General features: G+C 35.8%; 1 protein-coding gene across 1 annotated transcript in view; it reads right to left on the reverse strand.

The window, feature by feature from the left end:
- The window catches only part of ABCB5 (ATP binding cassette subfamily B member 5), a 117860-nt gene that overhangs the window by 37317 nt on the left and 56025 nt on the right, over window positions 1-24518 (reverse strand). The window contains exons 14-19 of the mRNA XM_027538440.1: window positions 22772-22933; window positions 19113-19253; window positions 10519-10662; window positions 9470-9574; window positions 9209-9286; window positions 1908-1991 (exon numbers count right to left, since the gene is read on the reverse strand). Of these exons, the coding sequence (XP_027394241.1) occupies window positions 1908-1991; window positions 9209-9286; window positions 9470-9574; window positions 10519-10662; window positions 19113-19253; window positions 22772-22933 (714 nt within the window). The remainder of the gene's footprint in view (window positions 1-1907; window positions 1992-9208; window positions 9287-9469; window positions 9575-10518; window positions 10663-19112; window positions 19254-22771; window positions 22934-24518) is intronic.

Genomic DNA, 24518 nt, shown 5'->3' on the forward strand with positions numbered 1-24518 from the left:
ACGACTGAAGCGACTTAGCAGCAGCAGTCTTTAGCTACTACTTCTTATTCAATGAAAATGATTTGACTTGCCCAGAAGTTATCATGAGAACGACATTTACTAACTGCAACAGGAAATTTTCAAATGATCAAATGGTATTAGTCAAACGCTTATGAGGAACCACACTGACAAATATTCTCATTAATTTCTCTTGATAAGAGACAACATTATCATTTGACACAACTAAGAGATTTTAGGAAAGCAGTGTTGGTCTTTAGTACTAATTTGTTCTTTTCATTCAAGTAAATACTTACTAAAAGAAATGTCTTACTTATAAAGTATAGCTGGAAGTAAGAATTCCTACTTCACTGAATTCTTAAAAGATCTGAATGATGATAGGTAGTAAGAGAAAAACATTCACACAGCAAAGGAAAAAAAAAAGTTTTGTAGAATGGAGATCCAAATGGAATTATAGGGACTGATATTTCTGCCAAATTTAGTGAACCCTTGAATTTCTAAATACAGATGTTGCCATTCATCTCATTCTATTGTGCTATGGAGGATTATTGCTATCCTCATTCCTTAATGACTAAGTGAAATTCTATCCATCATTTTTTTCCCATTTATATCAGTAAAATCTAGCTTCTCAGCCTTACTTTAAAATTTAAATGCTATCCAATGAAATTTAGAGCCTTGTTTTAAAAATTATAAAAAAGAGTTTCAGGAAGCGATGAAGATGATGCCCCCTTTCCTTTTTAGGTCTTTCTACATCATAAAATTAGTTTTCTAAACCAATACAGAAGCATGTGAATGTTTATAATTGTAACCAACTTGCTCTATTCTCTAGTATTAGAAATCTATTTCCTTGAATGTATATATTGAAAAAGAGGTTTTGCAAAAGTTACTAAAATTAGAATAGTGGCCATGTCTTGTGGAAATAGCTTCCAAAAGAAAATACAATTTTGAAGAGCTGTTTTAGTTGACAATTTGTTGCTGTGATAGCAATGCTGTAATCAACATTTCAGCATTTCTAAACAATAACAACAACAACCAAAAACTGTTAAGATTTTTCTGTCCTTCAGAGGTGCATCATTGACTTTCCTTTTCTCCACATACATAAGGAAAAATGAAAGTTTATAACTGGTAGAATTCTTATTTTAACAAAGAGAGCAAAAACTTTATCTCACTTAAATTCAAAGTGGAAAAATTTTGTTTTACATTTCTTTTCTCAATCGTAGTTGAAACTCCGCTTGTAATAAAAGATTAATTTTATTAAAATAACAGGATGAAAGCTAATAAATTACTCTTTATCTTCCATACTATCCTACTCCCCACACTTATTTAAGCATCACTTTGACATACGTTATGCTAGTCATTCTGTCATTGATTTTGAATATTGTGCATCAGTGTACATTTTGTTTACACCTATTGTGACCAGTCATGATTACACATAACTCTTTAACTTGATCTGTATAACAACAGCACAGAACCATTTCCAGATACACATGAATTTAACTTGTTACATATTACTTAAATGAGATTTTATTTTCTGGGGGGAAAGAAAAATGAAACTTTCTTCTTTTAAAACTTCCAAGTTATTTGTGTGTTTTAATTTTGTTACTGTATCTTATATTACTATCTAATTCTGAGCTTTTTTGTCTAACTCATTCTTGGTATTTTCTGTAGTCCTCTGGTTATCCTATTATGTGTCCTAAATGCCCCTTATTTTTAGTTAAAAATGTCCAGAACTGAAACGCTTCCTTATATCTTTCATTGAGAGCTTCCTGTTAGCCCTGAGACTTAGCTGGTTTCCTTAATGATGTGGGTCATCTCAGCATAGCTCACATATATGCAAAGACACATATGTGTACATGCACTCATGTGTAACACAAACATACACCATTTAAAAATAAAAGCAATATACATACTCCTTGGATTTGTGCTATATCTATGGCTAATATTGTTGTCAAGGCTCCTGTGGTGTTTTCTTTATCATCAAACCAGGAAATATCCTAAAGAAAAAAGAGAATTAAAATGGTTATCAAAAAATTCTTTGACTTGTGATTGTGCTGTATTAACTTGTGCTGTGTGCCTATTTGCTCAGTCATGTCCAACTCTGCAGCCCATGGACTGCAGCCTGCCAGGCTCCTCTATCCAAGGGGATTCTCCAGGGAAGAATACTAGAGTGAGTTGTCATGCCCTTCTCCAGGGGATCTTCCCAACCCAGGGATCGAACCCAGGTCTCCCGCATTCCAGGTGGATTCTTTACTGTCTGAGCCACCAGGGAAGCACTATATTAACTTTGAAAGCATTTATTTGCCTGCATCTTTACTCACAGGCATTTAAATTTGTGGAGCAAATAAATTTTTTTTCTTACTTCATGAAGATCTGTATGTAGATACAAACTGAAGAACTTAAGCCCAACAGCTTGGACTCTTTACCATGCTACAACACTATATAATAATCGGTGTTTAAAATGATCATTTTGAACCACCAAGTAATTTGTGGAGAGCAGATTTTACTAAAAAAGTAAGGTAATGCACAAGACACCTTAGAAATATTTCCAAACTTTCTGTCTAAACTTAGAAATGATTTAAAAAAAAAATCTGTTTCCTTCTCTTCAGGACCTATATAGGCAAGATTTTCCCTGACACTTTACATTCCCACCTAGATCTTATAAGTACTGGGCATTGTGAGAAGCTAAAGAGGCAGAAAGCCTGCTGTAAAACCCCTGCAGCCAAAAAAGCATGCAATTTGATAGGTCAAAAATACACACAATAAAAGCATAATGTTATAACCAATTTCATTTTCAACATCAAATACAGATAGCACTTAGCACTTCTCAACTTTGAGGAATGCTGATTTTCTTTCCTTAGCTATTGAATGTTTCCTCCCATGCACTCAAACTACTTAAACCTCTTATGGCTTAAAACTGTGTGGAGACTGGCTCTAAAAATGACTGATTTTTAGTGAGTGAAGAGCAAAAGAATTCTTGAATTACTAAACCCAGCCAGGGCCCTGATGCCCAGGTAACATGTTTCTGCCAGCTAAGGAAACAAAAACAAGACAGATAGAAGGTGGTGCATTAATCATGCTGCTATGTAAGAAGAGAGCCCCTGTGGAGGAATATGAGAGGGGTCAGGGGGATTGCAGTCCTAGCATGACATCACTACTGTGTAAACCCCTGGATTGAGAAGGTGTCCCAGACAACTTAGGGTCTAGATGCTCAAAGGGCATTTTATAGAGATCACGATCTGCAAGATACAGTAGTGGTGTTGAGAACAGAACCCCAGTCAAGAGCCTATCTTATTGTGAACACACACGAGCGGTAATTTTAACTACAGCGCTCCTGATCTAGAAGACATTACTTGGTTTTTATTGTATACTAGCAGGCTTGATCCCTGGGTTGGGAATATCCCCGGAAGAAGGAAATGGCAACTTAACTCCAGTATTCTTGCCTGGGAAATCCCATGGACAGAGGAGTCTGGTGGGCTAGAGACCATGGGGTTGCAAAGAGTTTTGGACAGGACTGAGTGACTGAGCATGCACTCATAGAACATATATATATATATATATATATATATATATAGTTTACACTGCATAATTATTTCTATATTTCAACATGACATGGAAATTTTAGATACAATATAAAGTAAAAGTATAAAAAATAATTTATTATTTAATATTACATTCCTGATTCTGTTGTTGTTGTTCAGTCGCCCAGTCATGTTGGACTCTTTGTGACCCCATGGACTGCAGCATACCAGGCCTCCCTGTCCCCCACCGTCTCCTGGAGTTTGCCCAAGTTCATGTTCATTGCATTGGTGATACCGTCCAGCCATCTCATTCTCTGATGCCCTCTTCTCCTTCTGCCTTGATCTTCCCCAGCATCAGGGACTTTTCCAATGAGTCATCTGTTTGAATCAGATGACAAAAATACTGGAGCTTCAGGTTCAGCATCAGTCCTTCTAGTGAATAATCAGAGTTGATCTTTAAGATTGACTGGTTTGATCTCCTTGCTGTCCAAGGGACTTTTAGGAATCTTCTCCAGCACCACAGTTCGAAGGCATCAATTCTTTGGTGTTCTGCCTTCTTTATGGTCCAACTCTCATAACCATACGTGACCACTGGGAATACCATAACCTTGACTATATGTACCTTTGTTGGCAGAGTAATGTCTCTGCTTTTCAACACCCTGTCTAGTTTGTTATCGCTTTCCTGCCAAGAAGCAATCGTCTTCTGATTTCATGGCTGCAGTCACTGTCCGCAGTGATTTTGGAGCCAAATAAGAGGAAATCTGTCACTATTTCCACCTTTTCCCCTTTTATTTGCCATGCAGTAATGGGGCTGTATTTTATTGGTTTTTTAAAAAATATTTAGTCTTAAGCCGGCTCTTTCACTTTTCTCCTTCAGCTTCATCAAGAGGCTGTTTATTTCCTCGTCGCTCTCTGCCATTAGAGTGGTATCATTCGCATATCTGAGGTTGTTGATGTTTCTCCCGCCTATCTTGATTCCAGTTTGTAACTCATCCAGCCTGGCATTTCTCATGATCTGCTCAGCATATAGGTTAAACGATCAGGGTGACAGCAGACAGCTCTGTTGTACTCCTTTCCCCATCTTGAACCAATCAGTTGTTCCATACAGGGTTCTAACTGCTGCTTCTCAACTCAAATACAGTTTCTCAGGAGACAGGTAAGACAGTCTGGTATTCCCATCTCTTCAAGAGCTTTCCATATTTTTCATGATCCACACAGTCAAAGGGTTTAGTGTAGTCGATATAACAGAGATAGAAATTTTTCTGAAATTCCCTTGCTTTCTCTATAATCCAGCAAATGTTGGCAATTTGATCTCTAGTTCCTCTTCCTTTTCTAAACCCAGTTTAGACATCTGGAAGTTCTTGGTTTGTATAATGCCGAAGCCTAGCATGCAAGATTTTAAGCATGACCTTACTAGCATGGGAGATGAGTGCAATTGTCTGATGGTTAGCACATTCTTTGGTACTACCCTTCTTGGGAATTGGGATGAGATTGACCTTTTCCAGTCCTGTGGCCACTGCTGGGTCTTCCAGATTTGCTAACATAATGAATGCAAAACCTTGATGGCATCCTCCTTTAGGGATTTAAATAGTTCTGCTGGAATTTCATTGCATCCACTAGCTTTACTAACAGCAGTGCTTCTTAAGGCCCACTTGACTTCTCACTCCAGAATGTCTGACTCTGGGTGACTAACCACATCATCATAGTAACCTGGTTCATTAAGATCTTTTTTTATACAGTTCATCCATGTATTCTTTCCATCTCTTCCATCAGTGGTAGGGGAATAAACTCGAATTCCCGTGATGGTGAATGGTTTGTCTTGAAAACGAACCAAGATCGTTCTGTCCTTTTTAAGGTTGCACTCAAGTACTGTATTTCAGACTCTTGTTGATTATAAGGGTTACTCTGTTTTTTCTATGGCATTGTTTGCCCACAGTAATGGATATAATGGTCATCTGAATTAAATTTGCCTATTCTTGTCCATTTTAGTTTGCTGATTCTTAGGATGTCGATGTTTTTACCCTCTCCTGCTTGACCATATCCAGTTTTCCTATACAATACTGTTCTTTGCTGCATCAGATTTTACTAGCGTCACCAGACACATCAAAAACTGAGCATCATATCCACTTTGGCCCAGCTGTTTCATTCACTCTGAGCTATTGGTAATTTTCCTCTACTCTTCCCCAGTAGCATATTGGACACCTTCAGACCTGGGAGACTCATCTTTAAGTGTCATATCTCTTTAAAAGGCCTTTTATACAGTTCATGAGGTTCTCATGGCAAGTATACTGGGGTGGTTTGCCAACTACTCTTGCCTGGGAAATCCCATGGACAGAGGAGTCTGGTGGGCTACAGTCCATGGTGTCATGAAGAGTTTTGGACATGACTGACTGAGCATGCACAAACGCAATTATATGTATATATATATATGAGTGTGTGTGTGTGTATATATATAGTTTACACTGTGTAATTATTTCTATATTTCAGCATGACATGGAATACCCAAAGAAGTTTTAGATACAATATGAAGTATAAAAAAGAATTTACATTCCTGATTCTATAGTATAGTAATTGCTCTGATACATAAGGCAAAGGATACATATATGACTAGTCTTAGTCCTTATGTGATGATGTTCAATCAGCAAGATATCCAAACTTGCTTTTCAACAAGTTAGCAATTATTCACTCTAGGGTTTGCTTTTCAACATAGGCACTATATGCTGAAACACTTAGTATAGTTTCTGGAACACAGCTGGTATTGAGTAAAAATTAGCTTGCTTCTTATCTTCCTGATCGTGATATGATTATAAATTAGGTTAAGATCCCCTGAAGAATGGAACAGCTATCCACTCCAGTATTGTGGCCTGGAGAATTCAATGGACTGTACACTCCATGGGGTCACAAAGAGTTGGACACAACTGAGCAACTTTCACTTTCATTAAGTTTTCCGATACTAGAAAACCCATTTTCCTGCCAATAATTCTAATAGAAGTAAAAATCTACGGTAGTGGCATTGTAAGTGCTTGGTATGTTTTTGCTCATTTAATCATCACAAGTATAAGACAGATACTACGATTATCCATATTTTATAAATGAGAAGAAGGAGGAACTGAGAGATTAACTTGCCCAAGGTCAAACAGCTGGAAAGAACTGAGGCCAGGATTTAAACCTAGGCAACCAAATGTCAGAATTTTTAATCAAGCCATCCAACTGAAGCATTACAGTTGAGTTTCATGATATGTTTTTCCTGCTTCAGGATTTGTTACCTCAAATCTTTTTGGAGATTCCTTAGTGATCTCCACTAACACAATCATCTAATGATTTAGAGCCCCCTCCCACCCCTCCGCACCAAAGCCCTACCCAAATCAGTTTAGAGAGAAATAGGCAAAAATAAGCTTTACATCTTTTAAAAAGCCAAATGGATCTATAGGCTAATATTTATCATTGTGTGCTCACTTAGTCATGTCCAGCTCTTTGTGACCTCCACGAACTGCAGCCCATCAGACTTCTCTGTCTGTGGGATTCTCCAGGCAAGAATACTGGAGTGGGTAGGCTTTCCCCTCTCCAGGGGATCTTCCCAACCCAGGGATCGAACCCAGATCTCCCGCATTGCAGGCAGATTCTTTACCAGCTGAGCCATAAGAGAAGCCCTTAAACATAATAAACAGTGAGTTATTTATAATCACTGAAGTCAGCAACAATTTGAACATTCTTTTCAACTGGAAGGATCTCAAGTGATCAAATAAAATAGCAATTTTATACCTACAAAAAGACCACACCTGATTCCATAAATACCTCAACTTCAACTGAGGTTTCAAAATGGTTATAAAAAGCACTGCAAGTTTTAGCATGCTTTCTAAGACTTAAAAAAAAAAATTGTATCTTAGGGGAAAAAAACAAGTAACAGGAGTTAGGGCAAAACTGTACATTAGGAATTTCCCTTACTAACAGACAAAAGTGAAACTTCTACGACATTTATGAAGAAAAGGCCAATTACATTACTCTTTTTTCCAATTTTAAAAAAGCAAATATGCAGAAAGAGTACTGAAGAATGAAGAGGGAAAACAAATGGTAAGCTGAAAGGGGCTCAGTTGAATTTATGGGAGAAATGAATAATATCTGCTGAATAGCACAGTTTCTATTTGTGTCTTTGTATGTTCTGAAGAAGGAGAGCTTATAGTTTACAGGTATGTGTATTCTCATGGGCAGACACATTAATCCAAGAATGTTACTCTCCTCATGGTCACATGGCTAATGCTAGGCAGAGGATTAATGTCCAGTATCAGCCATCAGATATTGTTGGATTAACAATATCTACTGGTTAAACTGGCTTGCGGCCTTAGGATACTCCACCAAAAGCATCCTGTAAACCTCTAGAAAGAAGTTCAAAGTAATAATTGGAAAAGTTAAAATTTATATTCTTCTATTTAAGATATTCAGAAATTCAGGGAACATTTTCAAAAGTTCCTGGAAATTGAAAATAAATGTCCTTGAATGTGGGAAAACATAAATACACAAAGAATGAAAAATGAGCAGAAATTTTCAACAAATGTGAAATATAGTATTAGCCAATTAAAATCACACCTAATTTCATCAAAAATCTGGGGTAAAAAAATAAACTATTCATAGGAAAAAAAAAAGTACAAGCTTAATGAGAATTACACAAGATGTGTAGTCTTTAGATCATTTTATGATCCATCAAGTAGATTTTTGTTTTTCTGGATTGAGTGCTTCCAATTGTCTCTAACAGGACATTTTGAGAGAGGATGTTAGGTACCAACTGCTTCCAGTTGCTATGGGAAACTTACTCATTTTTTTTTTTTTAATCTGTAATCCTCTAACAGCACACAAAGGTGGAGGAGTTTTGTTACTCAGCAGTTCTTTGAGCACTACTGCTAAAAGTCACAAGATGTAAAAACTGGTTTTGATGACTCGGCTAGAGGGATAGTAACTCTACTTTTGAAAAGAAATGACCCTGGCAGGAAGCTATTTACTCCTGCATGGTGAGCTCCGGTGACAGAAAGTGTGGCAAAGGGCTTCAAATGATTACTGGCTTTCAGGGTAACCCAATATACCTCAGCCTCCTGAAAGAATTTTAGAGGTGCCAATCTGAGACATCCCTGCCATTTGCCCTCACGACTTACTTTTCAAGATTATTATTTGATTCAACTATTTTTAGTTATTGCATAGGTGTGAATGATTGTGTGTCGCAAGCTAGACATGTTATCTGAGTTCAGTACTCTTCTGATGCGGGCAGAAAGAATGACTGCTTTAAGAAGTCAGCAGTGAATGAGCACTATGAGAAATTAACTCCTCCTTTTTAAACATGTTCCTCGAGATACTGTAGTTCTTAACACTCCTTTTCAGTTTTAAGTTAGCCTTCCATTCTGATTCTAGAACACTATACATTGAAAGAGATTTGTCAAGATAAATGCAAGGAGCAAGGAGTGAACTCTACATCTTGTTTTCTGTAAGTTGCATTTTTGAACATAACAATTTTCGACTTGCTTCTGTTAGGAAAGTACACCACAAGAATTCTGATGTCAGATGCTGCTTGGGGACACAAAAAGGATGCTTTTAAATGATCAAAGGAAAGGTTATGTCAAGAAAATGTTTATGAAGAAAAAACTAAAAACTAGAATATTTAAAAACACATTTTAAATAAAATAAGATAAAAATAACTAACCACCAACCTGATATAACATGGCTTTAAATGCCAAGTGTCTTAATCTCATGGTTAAGATTTCCCCTGCTCTGCCATAAAATAATCCCTGGAAAAGAAACAAACAAAAATTTACATTTATTCTTAACTGTCTTTTCCATTTCTTTGGAATATTTAGTTACTATATTTACTTATTTGTATTTTATTTAGTTATATCTAGTTACTATTTTTAACTCAAATAGGATGACACAAAACAGTAATCACATACACAGTTAATTCATTAAAAGCTTACCTGAATAAAATAACTGACAAAGCAAATAACACCCAAAATTACAAATATCATGGAATAAATTTCTGCATCATGTTTTAATGTGGTTTTATCATCATTTTCAAACATCTGAAAAGGAGTAGATTTTTTAAATCAGGTGATTGGAGGAGAATATAAAAGAAAGAAAAAACTAAAATATTTATTCATCAGAATTTTAAAAATGAATTTAAACATAATAATTTCCACATATTTCTGGGGAAAAAATGCACCTCATTCTATCCTCTACATTTATTACATAAAATAAGAAATAACACTACTTTAATGAAAAATAACTCATCATAAATCCTCTCACTTAAGATATATCAATAAGAAATCAGACAAATGAGTCCTCTATCTGCTATTAATATCACTGTATATTTTCAAACAAACTATTGAAATTAGTTTTCTAATTAAAATATTTCTAATAACTCAGGTTTCTTAATATTCCTCTATTCAGAGTACCACCTGCAATATGAGACTTTTAACATGTCTCTAGAAATTGTTCCTAAAATTAGTAACTATACATATATTGGTATCTATGTTGACACAGCATCAACAGTCTTGGACTGTTGCTGTTGTTAAAACTGAAGACTTAACATGGCTCTAATAAGATCCTTGAATTCATCAGCTCTCCTGGGTCCCCAGCACAGTCCCGAACTCCTTATTTCCTCTTTCTGACTGGTAATAAAAAATGGTCATTGTTCAGACGAGTTGAAAGAAAGAGTAGCCATATTTGTCTCTTTTATTACTTCAGTGTTTTGGAATGCTGACACAGCACTGGAGTCAGAATTAGAAAACAAAGCAATTTCTTTACTGATTGCCCAGTTAACAAGGTACAGCCCAACACTTAACAATAGAGGCTGGCTTATCCCCTGAGAACATTAGCTAACCTTTCTATCATGGATCCCACACGAGGGGTGACCCACCACACATCTCAATTTTCCCCTTGTTGAGTTAAGGTACCCCAGGTCTATTCTCTCAGGTCACACTTTGTTTAAAATGGTTAAAAATATTAGTGGATTAGTTTTACTTACAGTTACAATTTTTGCAAAGATGATGGAAAATATTGGATGAACAGTTCCATTTAGAACAGAAGCCAGTGTCCCCAGAACCACAGAAGGCCATTCAGACTTATATAATTTAAAAATTTTTAATAGAGAAACTTCAGGAAGATTTGTCTATAGATAAAATGAAATACTTTGGTTATAACCAGTTTGAGAGCATAATGGAATCTAAAGAAGTTAGCCCATCTTGATTAGATCTATAATATAAAATATCAAATATAATAGGTAATAGAGAAGAAAGCAGAATTTCTCTTAGAAAAAATTTACTGCCTATATTACTGATAATGGTATCAAAACATAAAATAAATTTTATACAAAAGTGACTGTGCAACTTATCACCTTTTGGCATTTCACTCAGTCACTATCATTAAAAAAGTATAAATTAACACACGTGTGCTGATAGCTAAGACTTTAGAAGAAATCACAGGCATATTTTCCTTTACACCTGTTTAACTGGATTGAATATCATGCCCTAGCATAGGACAAAATCTAGATAGGGACTAAGCATAGACAGAAGGTAAAAGTTTTTCTAGCATTTTAGCTTGAAAGTTTTCTAGTTTCATTACTATTTATGGAAACATTTTTCTAATACCTTGGTTAAAAGCTTATTTTGGGGTTCCCAATTATAAGTTAATTGCTGCAATATCTGAGTATGTTACTTACAATCACCATGGTTCACTTTCCTTATCTTTTCGAGGAAGATAACAGTTCCTATCTTACAGGACTGTTTTTTTGTTTGGTTTTTTTTTTTAGTTTTTATTTTTATTGAAGGATAGTTGATTCACAATGTTGTGTTAATTTCAGACGTACACCAAAGTGATTCAGTTATACATATATCCATTCTTTTTCAGATTCTTTTCTTGTGTAAGTTACCACAGAATAGTGAGTAGAGTTTCCTGTGCTATACAATAGGGCCTTGTTGATTATTATTATTATATATAGTAGTGAGTATATGTCAATGCCAGACTCCTAATTTATCCCTCCCCCATACATTTCCCCTTTGGTAACCATAAATTTATTTTCTAAGTCTGTGAGTCTGTTTCTGTTTTGCAAATAAGTTCATTTGTATCTTTTTTTTTTTTTAGGTTCCACATATAAGGGATAGCATATAATATTTGTTTTTCTCTGATTTACTTCACTTAGTATGATAATCTCTAGGTCCATCTGTGTTGCTAGAAATGGCATTATTTCATTCATTTTTATGCTGAGTAGAGGATTGTTTTCAGAATTAAGCTTAACTCAGTATTTGCACACAATAAATACCCAGTACCAACAACCTCGGATATGCAGATATCACTCTAATGGCAGAAAATGAAGAGGAACTAAAGAGCCTCTTGATGAGGGTGAAAGAGGAGAGTGAAAAAGCTGGCTTAAATTCAACATTCAAAAAACTAAGATCATGGCATCGAGTTCCATCACTTCACAGCAAATAGATGGGGAAAAAATGGAAGCAGTGACAGATTTTACTTTCTTGGGCTCTAAAATCACTGTGGATGGGGAATGCAGCCATAAAAACACACTTGCTCCTCAGAAGAAAAACCATGACAAACCTGAATAACATATTAAAAAGCAGAGATATCACTTTGCTGACAAAGGTCCGTATAGTCAAAGCTATGTTTTTTCCAGTAGTCATGTATAGATGTGAGAGTTGGACCATAAAGAAGGCTAAGTGCCGCAGAATTGATGCTTTTGAACTGTGGTGTTGGAGAAGACTCTTGAGAGTCCCTTGGACTGCAAGGAGATCCAACCAGTCAATTCTAAAGGAAATCAATCCTGAATATTCATTGGAAGGACTGCTGCTGAAGCTGAAACTCCAATACTTTGGCCACCTGATGCGAAGAACTGACTAGTTAGAAAAGATCCTGATCCATGGAGGGTGCCATGGGGGAGGTAGTAGTCATGATGATCAGAGGATAAATAACATAATAATGCTCTCTCCTTTCTCTTGTCTGGAATACCTAGGGGATTTATTTAAGAAACTTCAAAAATCTTGTGAACAAATTCTGTGGTGAGTAATTCTTTTGAATAGGAATGTCGGTAGCAAACTACTAGGCATTTTATATGTTGAAACTTCCTCATGGCATTCACTGTTGAAGTAATGAAATTTATGAACCTGATAACCAGAGAAAGATTTCAGGTAAGATATAAAATAGTATATAATTCTTGTTTTAGTCTTAGCCTGGCAATTATAATACAAACTCTATTGTTTGAACAAAAGAACTTTTAAAATTCTAAAGCCTTTAAAGTCTTTTTTCAGGATGGCTAAACCAAATTTATATTGGGGGATTCCCTAGTGGCTCAGATGGTAAAGACTCTGCCTGCAATGTGGGAGATCTGGGTTTGATCTCTGGGTTGCAAAGATCCCCTGGAGAAGGAAATGGCAACCCACTCCAGTATTCTTGCCTGGAGAATCCCATGGACAGAGGACCTGGTGGGCTACAGTCTATGAGGTTGCAAAAAGTCAGAAACGACTGAGCAACTAACACTTTCACTTAATAATTTAATTATCTAGTATCTTCCTTTCTGAAGTTTTCTGAGGATTTTCATCATAAAGAGCTTTACTTTTCAGGTAGGTCACTGTCCAACAGAATATAGAGAAATTTTAAAAGTTCCATTCCAACTCTTTGTGAAGTCCTAAACATGGATTTTCTTTCTTGTCAAACTCTTTACAAAATTATCTCATTTTTTAATGAAACTATAAGCATGTCCCAGGACACAATACCAGTACATTACAGAGCCAGCTAATGTAGGAGGTCTATCAGCTTCTGCAGAATACCTTTTTACCTCTAAACATATGAAAAAAGATCGAAAAAAAGGGTATTACTTAAATAATGCTATAAAGAGAGAAAAGAATAAATTGAAATAAAAACAAAATGAAAAATTTTAGTAAAATCATGAGAGTCTGGACTACCTAACTGTGTTACAGGTTATATTAATAGCATGTTTTTAAGAGAACTTGGTATAAAAATATATGAAATTAGAGTCATTTTATAAAGAGATATGAAAGGATTTTTAAAAGTTAAAAAACTCTTAAAAATTTAAAATTTAATTAGATATATTTTAAAGCTTTATTGAGTTATAATTTTCATACAAGCGACACATATATAAAGTGTACATTTTCATAAGATTAGACTTCATTACACACCCATGAAAGTATCACCACAGTCAACATAATGAACATACCCCTTACCCTGGTAAGTTTCCTTCTGCTTTTCTAATCCCTTTCTTCCACACTTCTCAGCTGCCCGTGATCTTCCCCTACAACCACTGATATATTTTTGTCACTATAGACTGCTTTGCAGTTTCTAGAGTTTTTTTTTTTTTTTTTTAATATATATAAATTAAATCACATAGTATGTACTCTTTTTATCTGGCTTCTTTTTGTTCAAAATAACTGCTTTGAGATTTATTCATGCTATTCCATGAATTAATATTTCATTCATTTTCATTGCTGAGAAGTGTTTCATTGTTTGGATATACCACAGTTTACCTCTTGACATAAACTTGGGTTATTCCAAGTTATGGGCTATCACAAATAAAGCTGCTATCATTCACATACAAGACTTTGTGTGGAGATATGATTTCATCTCTCTTGAGTGAACACCTAGAAGGGCTTCCCTGGTGACTCAATGGTGAAGAACTCTCCTACCAATGCAGGAGACGCAGATTTGATCCCTGGATTGGGAAGATCCTCTGGAGAAGGAAATGGCAACCCACTCCCATATTCTTGTCTGGGAAATCCCATGGACAGAGGAGCCTGGAGGACTGCAGTCCATGGGGTTGAAAAAGAGTTGGACACAACTTAGCAACTAACAACAACAACAACAAAACCTAGAAAAAGAATGGCTGGATCATAGTAGGTGCATGTTTAACTTTTAACAAAACTGCTGAACTATTTTTCCAAATTGAGATTACTACTTTTTATTCCCACTAGCAAAATGTAGGGTTCCAGATGCTCTACATCACCACGAATACTTAGTAGTCTTTTTAGATTTAACTATTCTAAAAGGTGTATCATGACATCTCAATTATAATTAATTTTTTCTTCTCTAATGCCTAATGAAGGACAGGGAAGCCTGGCATACCGCAGTCCATGGGGCTGCAAACAGTCAGATATGACTGAGTGATTAAACAATAACAATGCCTAATGATGTTAGGCATATTTTCATATGCTCATTTCCCATATGCATATCTTCTTTGGCAAAATGTCTATTAAAATATTTTGCCCATTTCCCTACTGGGTTGTTGGTATTCTTATTACTGTGCTTTGGGAGTTCTCTGTATATTCTGGATACAAGTCCTTTATCACATATGTGACTTACAAATATTTTCTTACAGTTTATAGTCTATCTTTTCATTTCTTAAAAAGTTTTACTGGGAATTTCCTGGCAGTCCAGTGGCTAGGACACTGTGCTTTCACTGCCAGGGCCTGGGTTTGGTCCCTGGTCAGGGAACTAAGATGCTGCAAGCCTTGTGATGCAGGCAAAAAAAAAAAAAAAGTTTTACAAATAGAAATTTTCTTCATTTTGAAGTCTAACTTACCTATCTTTCTCTTTTACAAATTGTGATTTTGGTGTTGTAGCTAAGAAATCTTTGCTTAACTCAAAGTCATAAAGATTTTCTACTATATTTTCTTGTGAAAATTTTCATTTTTAGCTTTTCAGTAAGGTCTGAATTCCATTTATAGTTAATTTTCATCTGTGCTTTGCTGTTTATAATAGCCAGGACATGGAAGCAACCTAGATGTCCATCAGCAGATGAATGGATAAGAAAGCTGTGGTACATATACACAATGGAATATTACTCAGCCATTAAAAAGAATACATTTGAATCAGTTCTAATGAGGTGGATGAAACTGGAGCCTATTGTACAGAGTGAAGTAAGCCAGAAAGAAAAACACCAATACAGTATACTAACGCATATATGTGGAATTTAGAAAGATGGTAACAATAACCCTGTGTATGAGACAGCAAAAGAGACACAGATGTATAGAACAGTCTTTTGGACTCTGTGGGAGAGGGAGAGGGTGGGATGATTTGGGAGAATGGCATTGAAACATGTATAATATCATATATGAAACGAATCACCAGTCCAGGTTCGATGCATGATACAGGATGTTTGGGGCTGATGCACTGGGATGACCCAGAGGGATGGTATGGGGAGGGAGGTGGGAGGGGGGTTCAGGATAGGGAACACGTGTATACCCGTGGCGGATTCATGTTGATGTATGGCAAAACCAATATAATATTGTAAAGTAATTAACCTCCAATTAAAATTAATAAATTTATATTAAAAAAAATATTCATAAAGTGAAAAAATTTAAAAAAAATTTCATCTATGCTTTGAAGTATGGATTGAAGATGATTCTTTTGGATAGATAGGTTTTTCTTTCAGCATCTTTTCTTAAAAAGACTATATATTTTTGAGGCTTCCCTAGTGGCTCAGTGGTGAAGACTCTGCCTGCCAATGCAGGAGACACAGGTTTGATCCCTGGTTAGGGAAGATCCCACATGCCACGGAGCAACTGGGCCCATGCTCCATAACTAGCCTGTACTCTAGAGCCCCAGAGTCACAACTACTGAGCCCGGGTGCTACAACTACTGAAGCCTGCACACCCTAGAGGCTGTGCTCAGCCACAGGAGAGGCCACCGCAAAGGGAAGCCCAAGTGCAGCAACTAGAGAGTAGCTCCCACTGGTGGTAGCTGGAGAAAAGTCTCCGCCGGGCAACGAAGACTCAGTGCAAGCAAAATAAATAAATACAGTTGAAAAAGACTATATATTCTGTACTGAATTGCCTTTGCACTTTTGTCTAAAGAGCTGACTGTATGTGTGTGGGTCTAATTCTTGGTTCTCTCTATTCTGTTCTATTGATCTATTTCTCTATTTTTGTTCTAATAGCACATTATTTTGATTACTATAGCTTTATACTACAAAATGGAATTAGTAATTATAAATCCTACAACTTTGTTCTTCTTTATGAAAGTTGTTTTCCTCATTTTATCTTTTTGAATTTCCATTTAGAATCAGTTTGCCAAATTCTACAAAAAATCTGCTAAGATGTTGACTGGGATTGCTTTGAATTATGGACCCAATTCAGGAAGAAATGACTTCCAAATAACGTTGAATCTTTTTATTCTGGAGCTCAGACCCTCCCCTGGCATCCTAAAGGACAGATTTCAAGTAAACTTCACCAGCAAGGTACCTTGGCATCTTCTTTGTTAGCCACTGAGTCATTTAGTTGCAGGGAATAAAGAGGGCTCTTCCTTGGGTCTCTGTTTCACCCCAGGGATAGCGGTTGGCACTTTTTATCTGCTACCTTGGCATTCTTTAGTGTTCTCTTACTTTTAACTAGCCAATTCCTATTACTTTAATTCCCTAATGATTCGTTACACTAAACTGTCACTGTTCATATTCTGTGGTTTCTGTCTTCTGACTCAACCCAACCTCCTATTAATTCTGTTCTAAAATCCTACTTCATATTTTCCATTTCATTATTTATTTTTATAGTCTCTGTTCACTTTTCATTGCATTACTATAGTCTGAAAAAAATATTTCAAATATGGCCATGGAGCTGAGGTTTGGCTTGCTTCCCTTAGTAAGACTATATCCTTCCTTCAGGCTCTCAGTTTTCTACTCGCTATAGCAGCAGGCACTGGTAACCAAGTTTGTAGCCTCCTTTTACTACTACATATAAAATAGATAATTAATGAGAACCTATTATATAGTACAGGGAACTCTATACTCAGTGCTCTGTGGTGATCTAAATGGGAAGGAAATCCCCAAAAGAGTGGCTATGTGTATATGTATAACTGATTCAAACCAACACAACATTGTAAAGCAACTAAACTCCAATAAAAAAAAAAAACAAAAGAGTAGATGCATGACTGAAGCCCAGCTGACCACTTGGTACTTCTGCTCTGTTTCTAGTAGGTGGAGATATTTATCTTGTTTTGGAGCTTGGATATGTCTAACTGTTTTTTCCCTTTTTATGTTTTATCTATCATTACTGTGTGTATGGAGCAGAGCAGTTGTATCAGAGTGTAAATTTACCCTATCATTTTCTCTGTAAGTCTGAGTTGTTTTTTAATTTTATGATTTTCACCTTTATCCGATTTTAAAATTCCACTTTATATACCTGGTGAATTTTCAGACTTCAAGGTGGACTTTTATTCTGTTTTTAACAATTACAGTGGGAGTAGCTATTAACTACCAGTAGCTATTAACAGATGTTTTAACAGTGTTTTTTACACTGTTGCACAGCATTTCACAAATTCTTATACAGTATAAACTCTTATACTGTCTTCTTATACTCAGGCCTTTTGCCATAGAGAAAATTACCTATGCTATTATTTACTTAATATTGTTCTTTTAATGTTTACATAAATGCATTTTTTAAAGAAAATTAATAGATAAGCAAACATATAAATGTGAATGCTATGTAGGATCACATACCTAAAAAGGGAAAAAAACTGCATCTAGAATTAGAAGCAACAGACTGGCAGTGCCAGAGAAAGGCAGAGGAGGAGGTTTGAGGCAGGTCATCCCAGGGCTTCAGACGGATAATAGATGAGACTGAGAAGTGTGGGCAGGATGATGGTGGGAATGGCTAAGGGGTATTCAACCTCAAGTATCTGTCAACCCAAGGAGAAGAAGGGAACTCCAGTTTGTGAGAAATAGTGAGCCAAAGATAAGAGTGGATGATATGGGAGCTGGAGTTTAGGAAAACAGAAGCTAATATTCAGGGGCTGAGGTGAGAGACTTCATGGTGTATGAGTTTACAACTGAGAAGCAGCAAAAGGGCTGAGTGAGGTTGCCTGGGGTTGCGGAGAGAGCTGGACTTAGGGAATGAGGAGGCTGGAAGAATCACAGGCTGAGGTGAGATGGAACTATGTTTTATGAAAGAATGCGGAGGGAAAGAGTGAGAGTGGAAGTTGAGGTCCGAAGAAGGTGCTGGGAATTGTAAGAAAAGGGAGGCTGACTGGGAAAAAGAAATTAGACTTGAGGTAAGAATGAAGACTGAAGAGGTAGTACAGAGAGTTATGAGACATAAGGAGGCTTAAAGGAGACTGATCTGGACTCAGGAAGAGCCTGGGGGTAGGTGTAGGCGAGCAAGCATGGGAACAAGTACTCCTTGCCCAGATGAACAAAGCTATTAGGGTTGCACCCTGGGGTTGAAAGACTGGATCCTGTCTGTGCTAGTGCTTATCTGCACCCAGTGTGTGGAGTGGATTTGGGTCTTAATCTGACTTAGATTGACCTTGAGCATCACTGTTAGTACCACACCACCGGAGCCACTGTTTTAACCCATGGTTTGCCATATAGGAAAGGATTCTCACAAGAGTTCTTGCCCCAGTAATGACCTCTGACGTTCAGTGCAGTCTTATTTGAAGGCTTCTTTGTTACAGTCACAGTGATGTTAGAGTGAAGTTCGGCAAAGACTTAGGTTTGGTAGCCTAAGTGCTATAATAACATTTTATAATAAATACATTCTAAATATATTATAAGGATTGTATCAAAATTCATTGGAGAACATGTTGGTAACTTGTTGATAGTTGACCCATTACCTCTTTATATTGGGTGGATTCCTCAACCTTGTCAGTAAAATCTGACTTCATGCTATTCACAGAGCACAGAGGAATTGAGCTGGTATCTTTTTCAGCAGAATAAGCCACCGATTCTATCTGTTCATCAGCTTTTTTAATATCCTTAAATGAAGAATACCCATGTTACCACCAGAATAATGCCTTAAAAATTCAAAGCAACTCTATTAAGCATCCCTCTAAAATTGTACTGCCTTTGTTACTGAAAGTGGTATATTTCTGAGCAGTTCTTGCTGAAGTTTTTAGACTCAATACAGAACCAGTAAGTCCAATTCATACTAAAATGTTAGTGAGTGACAATAGCTTATTGTGTCTTTCCCCCCAAAGACCTGTATAATTAACCACAGAAAATAATGCCTTAATTAAAAACAATTATTCCACTAGCAAGAACAGATCTTAGTAAAATGAGCTTTGTGAGGGCAATGACTCAAATATACTCTCTCTCTGATTCCTTCTTCCCAGCCTTTTCTGGAGCTTACAAATTTATAACATATAGTTAGGCACTCAAATGTGAAGCTGGCCCTAGGTATGAGATAGACCTCAGGAGACAATAATACTTTGCAGGCTGGCCGCTGCTGCCCATTCCAAACAAACTAAAAAGCAAATTTGGTGGGGCCAGCTCCAAAAGAATGAGAAATTCCAAAGACATCAAATTAACCTTAAAGAAATTGCTTAAATCATAGAATAGGATAAAGTTCTAAACCAGATTCCTCTAAGTCTAGTTTTTGTTTTTCTTGGTACTCCAGAAAGTAAGGCCAGTTTTAGTGACTTCCTTATGAAGACATGGGAGGAGGGGTGAAGACAGAAACGAAGAGCTTGGTTAGGATGATGAAGGCCCAACCAGGTGGGGAGTGTAGATGATAAGACTTAGGTAACTTCAGATGCAAAGGAGAGTATGTACATGAAAGGCTTCCCAGGGACACTGTGATTCTTTAATAAGATTAGCAATTATTAATTAGTCATTTTAAGGTACATAAACTTTAACCAGCCTTATGCTATCTTAATGTCTTGAATCAGACATTCCTTTATGCTATCACTTTCTTTTTTCAATAAATTTCCCTACTAAGAAACAAAATTTTTATTTGGCATTTTTTTCAGGAGCTATTTACTTTGCGGCAAGCTTAAAATAAAATTTTGACTTCTCATAATAAAATTTTCTAGAGAGGTGCTTACAGAACAAGAACAATTCTATTTGCTGAGAAGGCTGCTACACAAAATAACAATGGCAAGGAGTTTGGGTATGTATGTAGTTCTACCTGTTTTTATTTCATTTTCGTGTGGAAACTCACTAAAGGAAGCTCACAGACTCGCTATATATGTAAATAATTATGTGCATTCTAGATAAACAATTACAGCATTAATTGGTACATGGTTACAATAATAACCATGGTTTGAACTTTCCTTAAAAATTTGATTGCATAACAAAGAATAATAATATAATAAAATTTATTACACCAATAATAGTTCTAAGTACTTTACATGAATGAACTCATTTAATGTTACTATTATTTTTCTCATTTTAGAAATTAGAAAACTGAGGAAAAGAGAATTTAAACAACTTACTCACGGTCCTAAAACTATTATGTGGAAGAGTAAGGATTTCAACTTGCTGTGTCTACAGAGTTCATGAGTGTAACCATTTTGCTGTGCTGCTTTAGCAGCAGTAACTTTGTAATACTTATGAAAATCATCAATTGTCATAAACTGATTCATTTGGACACTACCGGCAATGGTAGCAAATAAGTCCATCCAGAGTTTCAGAACTGTGTTACTGTTTATGCAGATATCATGTCTGTTATGTTTACTATATATAGTTCCCAGAATATTAGAGTTGTTCATTGAGTATTAATATTTAAAATTATATTATTATATCAGAATGAACATTATTTTAGATAATTAGAGAGTACTAATCCATTCTGAATAAGATTTTGAATAAAAGTTTTACACAGTTATACCATAAACACTCCATTTTTGTTTTCCCTACATTCCGGAACTCTTTAACCTAACACCTAAAAATGGAGTTTTAGTTTGGCTATAATGAAAAATGTGTTGCTTCAAAGATCTGGGTGTAGTAGTTTTTAAGAATCTTAAAATAGGGTTAGTTTGACTACAATGATTTCCTTTTATTTTTTACAATTATTAGTTTGAAAATATTGAAATTAATAAATTGTTAAATTTACTATGGAATGAAAATCAGACAAATTCAACTGGCAAATAACACATAAATTTTATTTTTAAAGAAGAATATGGCCTAACATGAAATAAAATTGAAATAAAGAGGTTTTAAAATTAATCAGTGTGAGATTACATTTTCAAACTTTTTATTTTCTCTCTCTCTTTTTTAAAACTATCTTTGCTTTATAGGTTGTGTTTAAAAATCCTTCATTCTAACATGGAGAAAGCTGGGGTTTGAAATTTTAAGTTTCGTGAGGTATAGGCTCATAGCTTTCCAGATTTCCTAATTTGTGAAATAATAATGTTGATATAAAAAATATAGTCAGAAAGTTAAAGAAGTAAAATAAACCAAAAAAAGGTTAATATTAGTTGCCTGCAGAAGACCCCTTGGAAAGAGGGCTGCCTTCTTGACCAAGAGAAGAAGGGAGAATGAAAATAGCTAGAGCCTAATCACTACCCCTTATGTTAATGTGCCTTAATAAAAAACTGAAATTCAGTAGGGTAGATCACATGACATGCAGAAATTTGGATCCCAAATTTGGGATTTGCCAGCTTGCCCCAGTATTGTCATGTATCTTCCTGATTACCTAACGTGAGCTTTCTGGTGTACCTGTGATAATGTGGTGTATACACAGTATGGACATGTATTATACATCCTTTCATTTAGCAGATATTTTTTGAGTGCCCATTTTGTGTTAGGCACTGGGTTAGGTGCTTCCTACACAGGAAGTCTTAATCTTTACATGGTCTGATCTTCATTATCCAAATTTTCCTTTATTCTCCCAACACTCATTATTACTTTCTGGTCTCCTTTCTGTTGACCTGCAAACCAAGTTCCTTCTTACTTCCATATTACCTCGATTTCTCCTCCTTACCCGCCTGCTTGCCTTCAATATTTCTTCATGAATACTTTCATGGGATTCATGTCTCCAACAATCTTGCTTCTTATTTCTACAACTTGTAGCATCTGTATGCATGATTCTGCATTTTACCTCTGTAGCTAAGTTTTAAGCCTTTAAGTAGGGATTATGTGTTATAGTTCTTTGTGGTTTAACAAAAAGATCACAGTATACAGAGTTAGATTATTCTGGATCTGCCAGATACAAGCTTTTAAGCCTATTTGTTATCTGCATGGCAAATATTAGGTAAAAATACTATATGTGTGTGTATGTGTGTATATGTGTGTGTGTGTGTGTGTGTGTGTGTGTGTGTATACACCAATGTATATGTATATGTATATATACACCAATTAGTTCTTTAACTTTTATCATTATCTACAACAATGCTGAGGATATTAGACACACTGAATTTCTTAACTAAGGAACTATGAATATCCTTGATTGCCTCATGAAACATAAGATAATAATTCAGGACTTCTGTTTTCTAGCATGTCATGATCTCTGAAAAGTTAAAATATGCAAACACAAAATATGTCATGTAGACATTACCTGTGACATTGCGAGTGAATAATATAGACCCTGTTTTGCCATTAATTCAGCATGTGTCCCTTTTTCCACCACCATCCCATCTTTTATGGTCACAATCATATCTGCACTTCGAATAGTGGAAAGCCGGTGAGCTACTACAATTGTAGTCCGACCTTTGCTTGCCTATAAAGCAATAAGCAAAGAAAATGAATGTTAGTAGGAATGAAATAAACTTGGAATATTCAGGAAAACTTCTTATACTATTATTTAAGCATAAAAGAATCTTATCTTTGGATATAGAAATTTGAAAGCTTTAACTGATCTGGAAGGCCAATAGAAATTAAAATTAAAAAGCAGGAACTTAGATTCCAAATTGTTGAATTTATAAAACCATAGTCAGGCTTCCCTGGTAGCTCAATGTTAAAGAATCCAACTGCCAATGCAGGAGACATGGGTTCAATCCCTGGTCTGGGAAGATCCCACATGCTGCAGAGCAACTAAGCCTGTGTTCCACAACTTTTGAGCCTGTGCTCTAGGGCCTGTGAGTCACAACTACTGAATCCTCACCCCCTAGAGCCATGATCCACAAGAAGAGAGGCCACCACACTGAGAGCCTATGCACTGCAACTAGAGAGTAGCCTCTACTCACTGCAGCTGCTCCACAGGAAAGAAAACCCAGTGCAGCCAAAAATAAATAAATAAGTACTTAAAAAACACCAACACAGGATCTTAGAGCTGAAAAGGAAACTAAAGACTATTTAATCTGAGCCACCTAACAACCGCATGGCTATCAGTAACTAAAAGTAAAGAATCATTTCTTATTTTTCATCTCTAAAATGAAGGTACAGATTCAAGATAATATATATTTTTAACTTTTAACAAGTACTATATATATACAGAAAAACTTAGCACAGCAAATATAGCTAAAATTTTATAATAAATTTATATGTAGTGTAATCTATAAAAATACTGAATCACTATGTTGTACAACTGAAACTATATAATATTGTAAGTCAAGTATATGTCAGTAAATTTTTCTTTAATGGTTAGAATGGCAAATTTAATGTCATGTATATTTTACCAGTGTTTCTTCTTGTCATGACCTTAATAACATTCTAATAATCAGACTGTAATTATTATTCAAAGCATCTAAACTTGTCTCACAGTTAATCCACATCTTCTGTCACATAGATTAGATAGAGTAGTTATTACTGCCCTCAGCAGGCCTACCTATATTTTAGATCTTTTAAAAAAATAATATGAGATAATATGACTGACACCAAATTGCCTTTGATTTTTTTAGTTTGAAAGCAGATCATCACACTGCATGAATAGCTAAGCAAGCAATAAACTAGGAATGGAGCCCACTGTTTCAATTAAAACTCACAATACAGTGACATATATACTGATGGACATAATGTTGTTTAGTTGCTAAGTCGTGTCTGACTCTTTTGTGACCCTGGGGACTATAGCCTGCCAGGCTCTCTGTCCATGGGATATTCCAGGTAAAAATATTGGAGTGGGTTGCCAGCTCCTCCTCTAGGAGATTTTGCTGACCCAGGGATCAAACCCATGTCTCCTGCATTAGCAGGCAGATTCTTTATCCCTGAGCCACCTGGGAAGTCCAACTTACTGTATTACATGCTAATTAAGTACAAAAGGTAAACAATTTCATATATAGACTATAAAATATACCATGCTTATAAAGGAAAGTTTAATTTTCAATAATTTCCTCAACATTTGTGTTCTCCGGAGTCACAGTTCCTAG

Source organism: Bos indicus x Bos taurus, chromosome 4 (assembly GCF_003369695.1).
Source record: "Bos indicus x Bos taurus breed Angus x Brahman F1 hybrid chromosome 4, Bos_hybrid_MaternalHap_v2.0, whole genome shotgun sequence".
Lineage (NCBI taxonomy): Eukaryota > Metazoa > Chordata > Mammalia > Artiodactyla > Bovidae > Bos > Bos indicus x Bos taurus.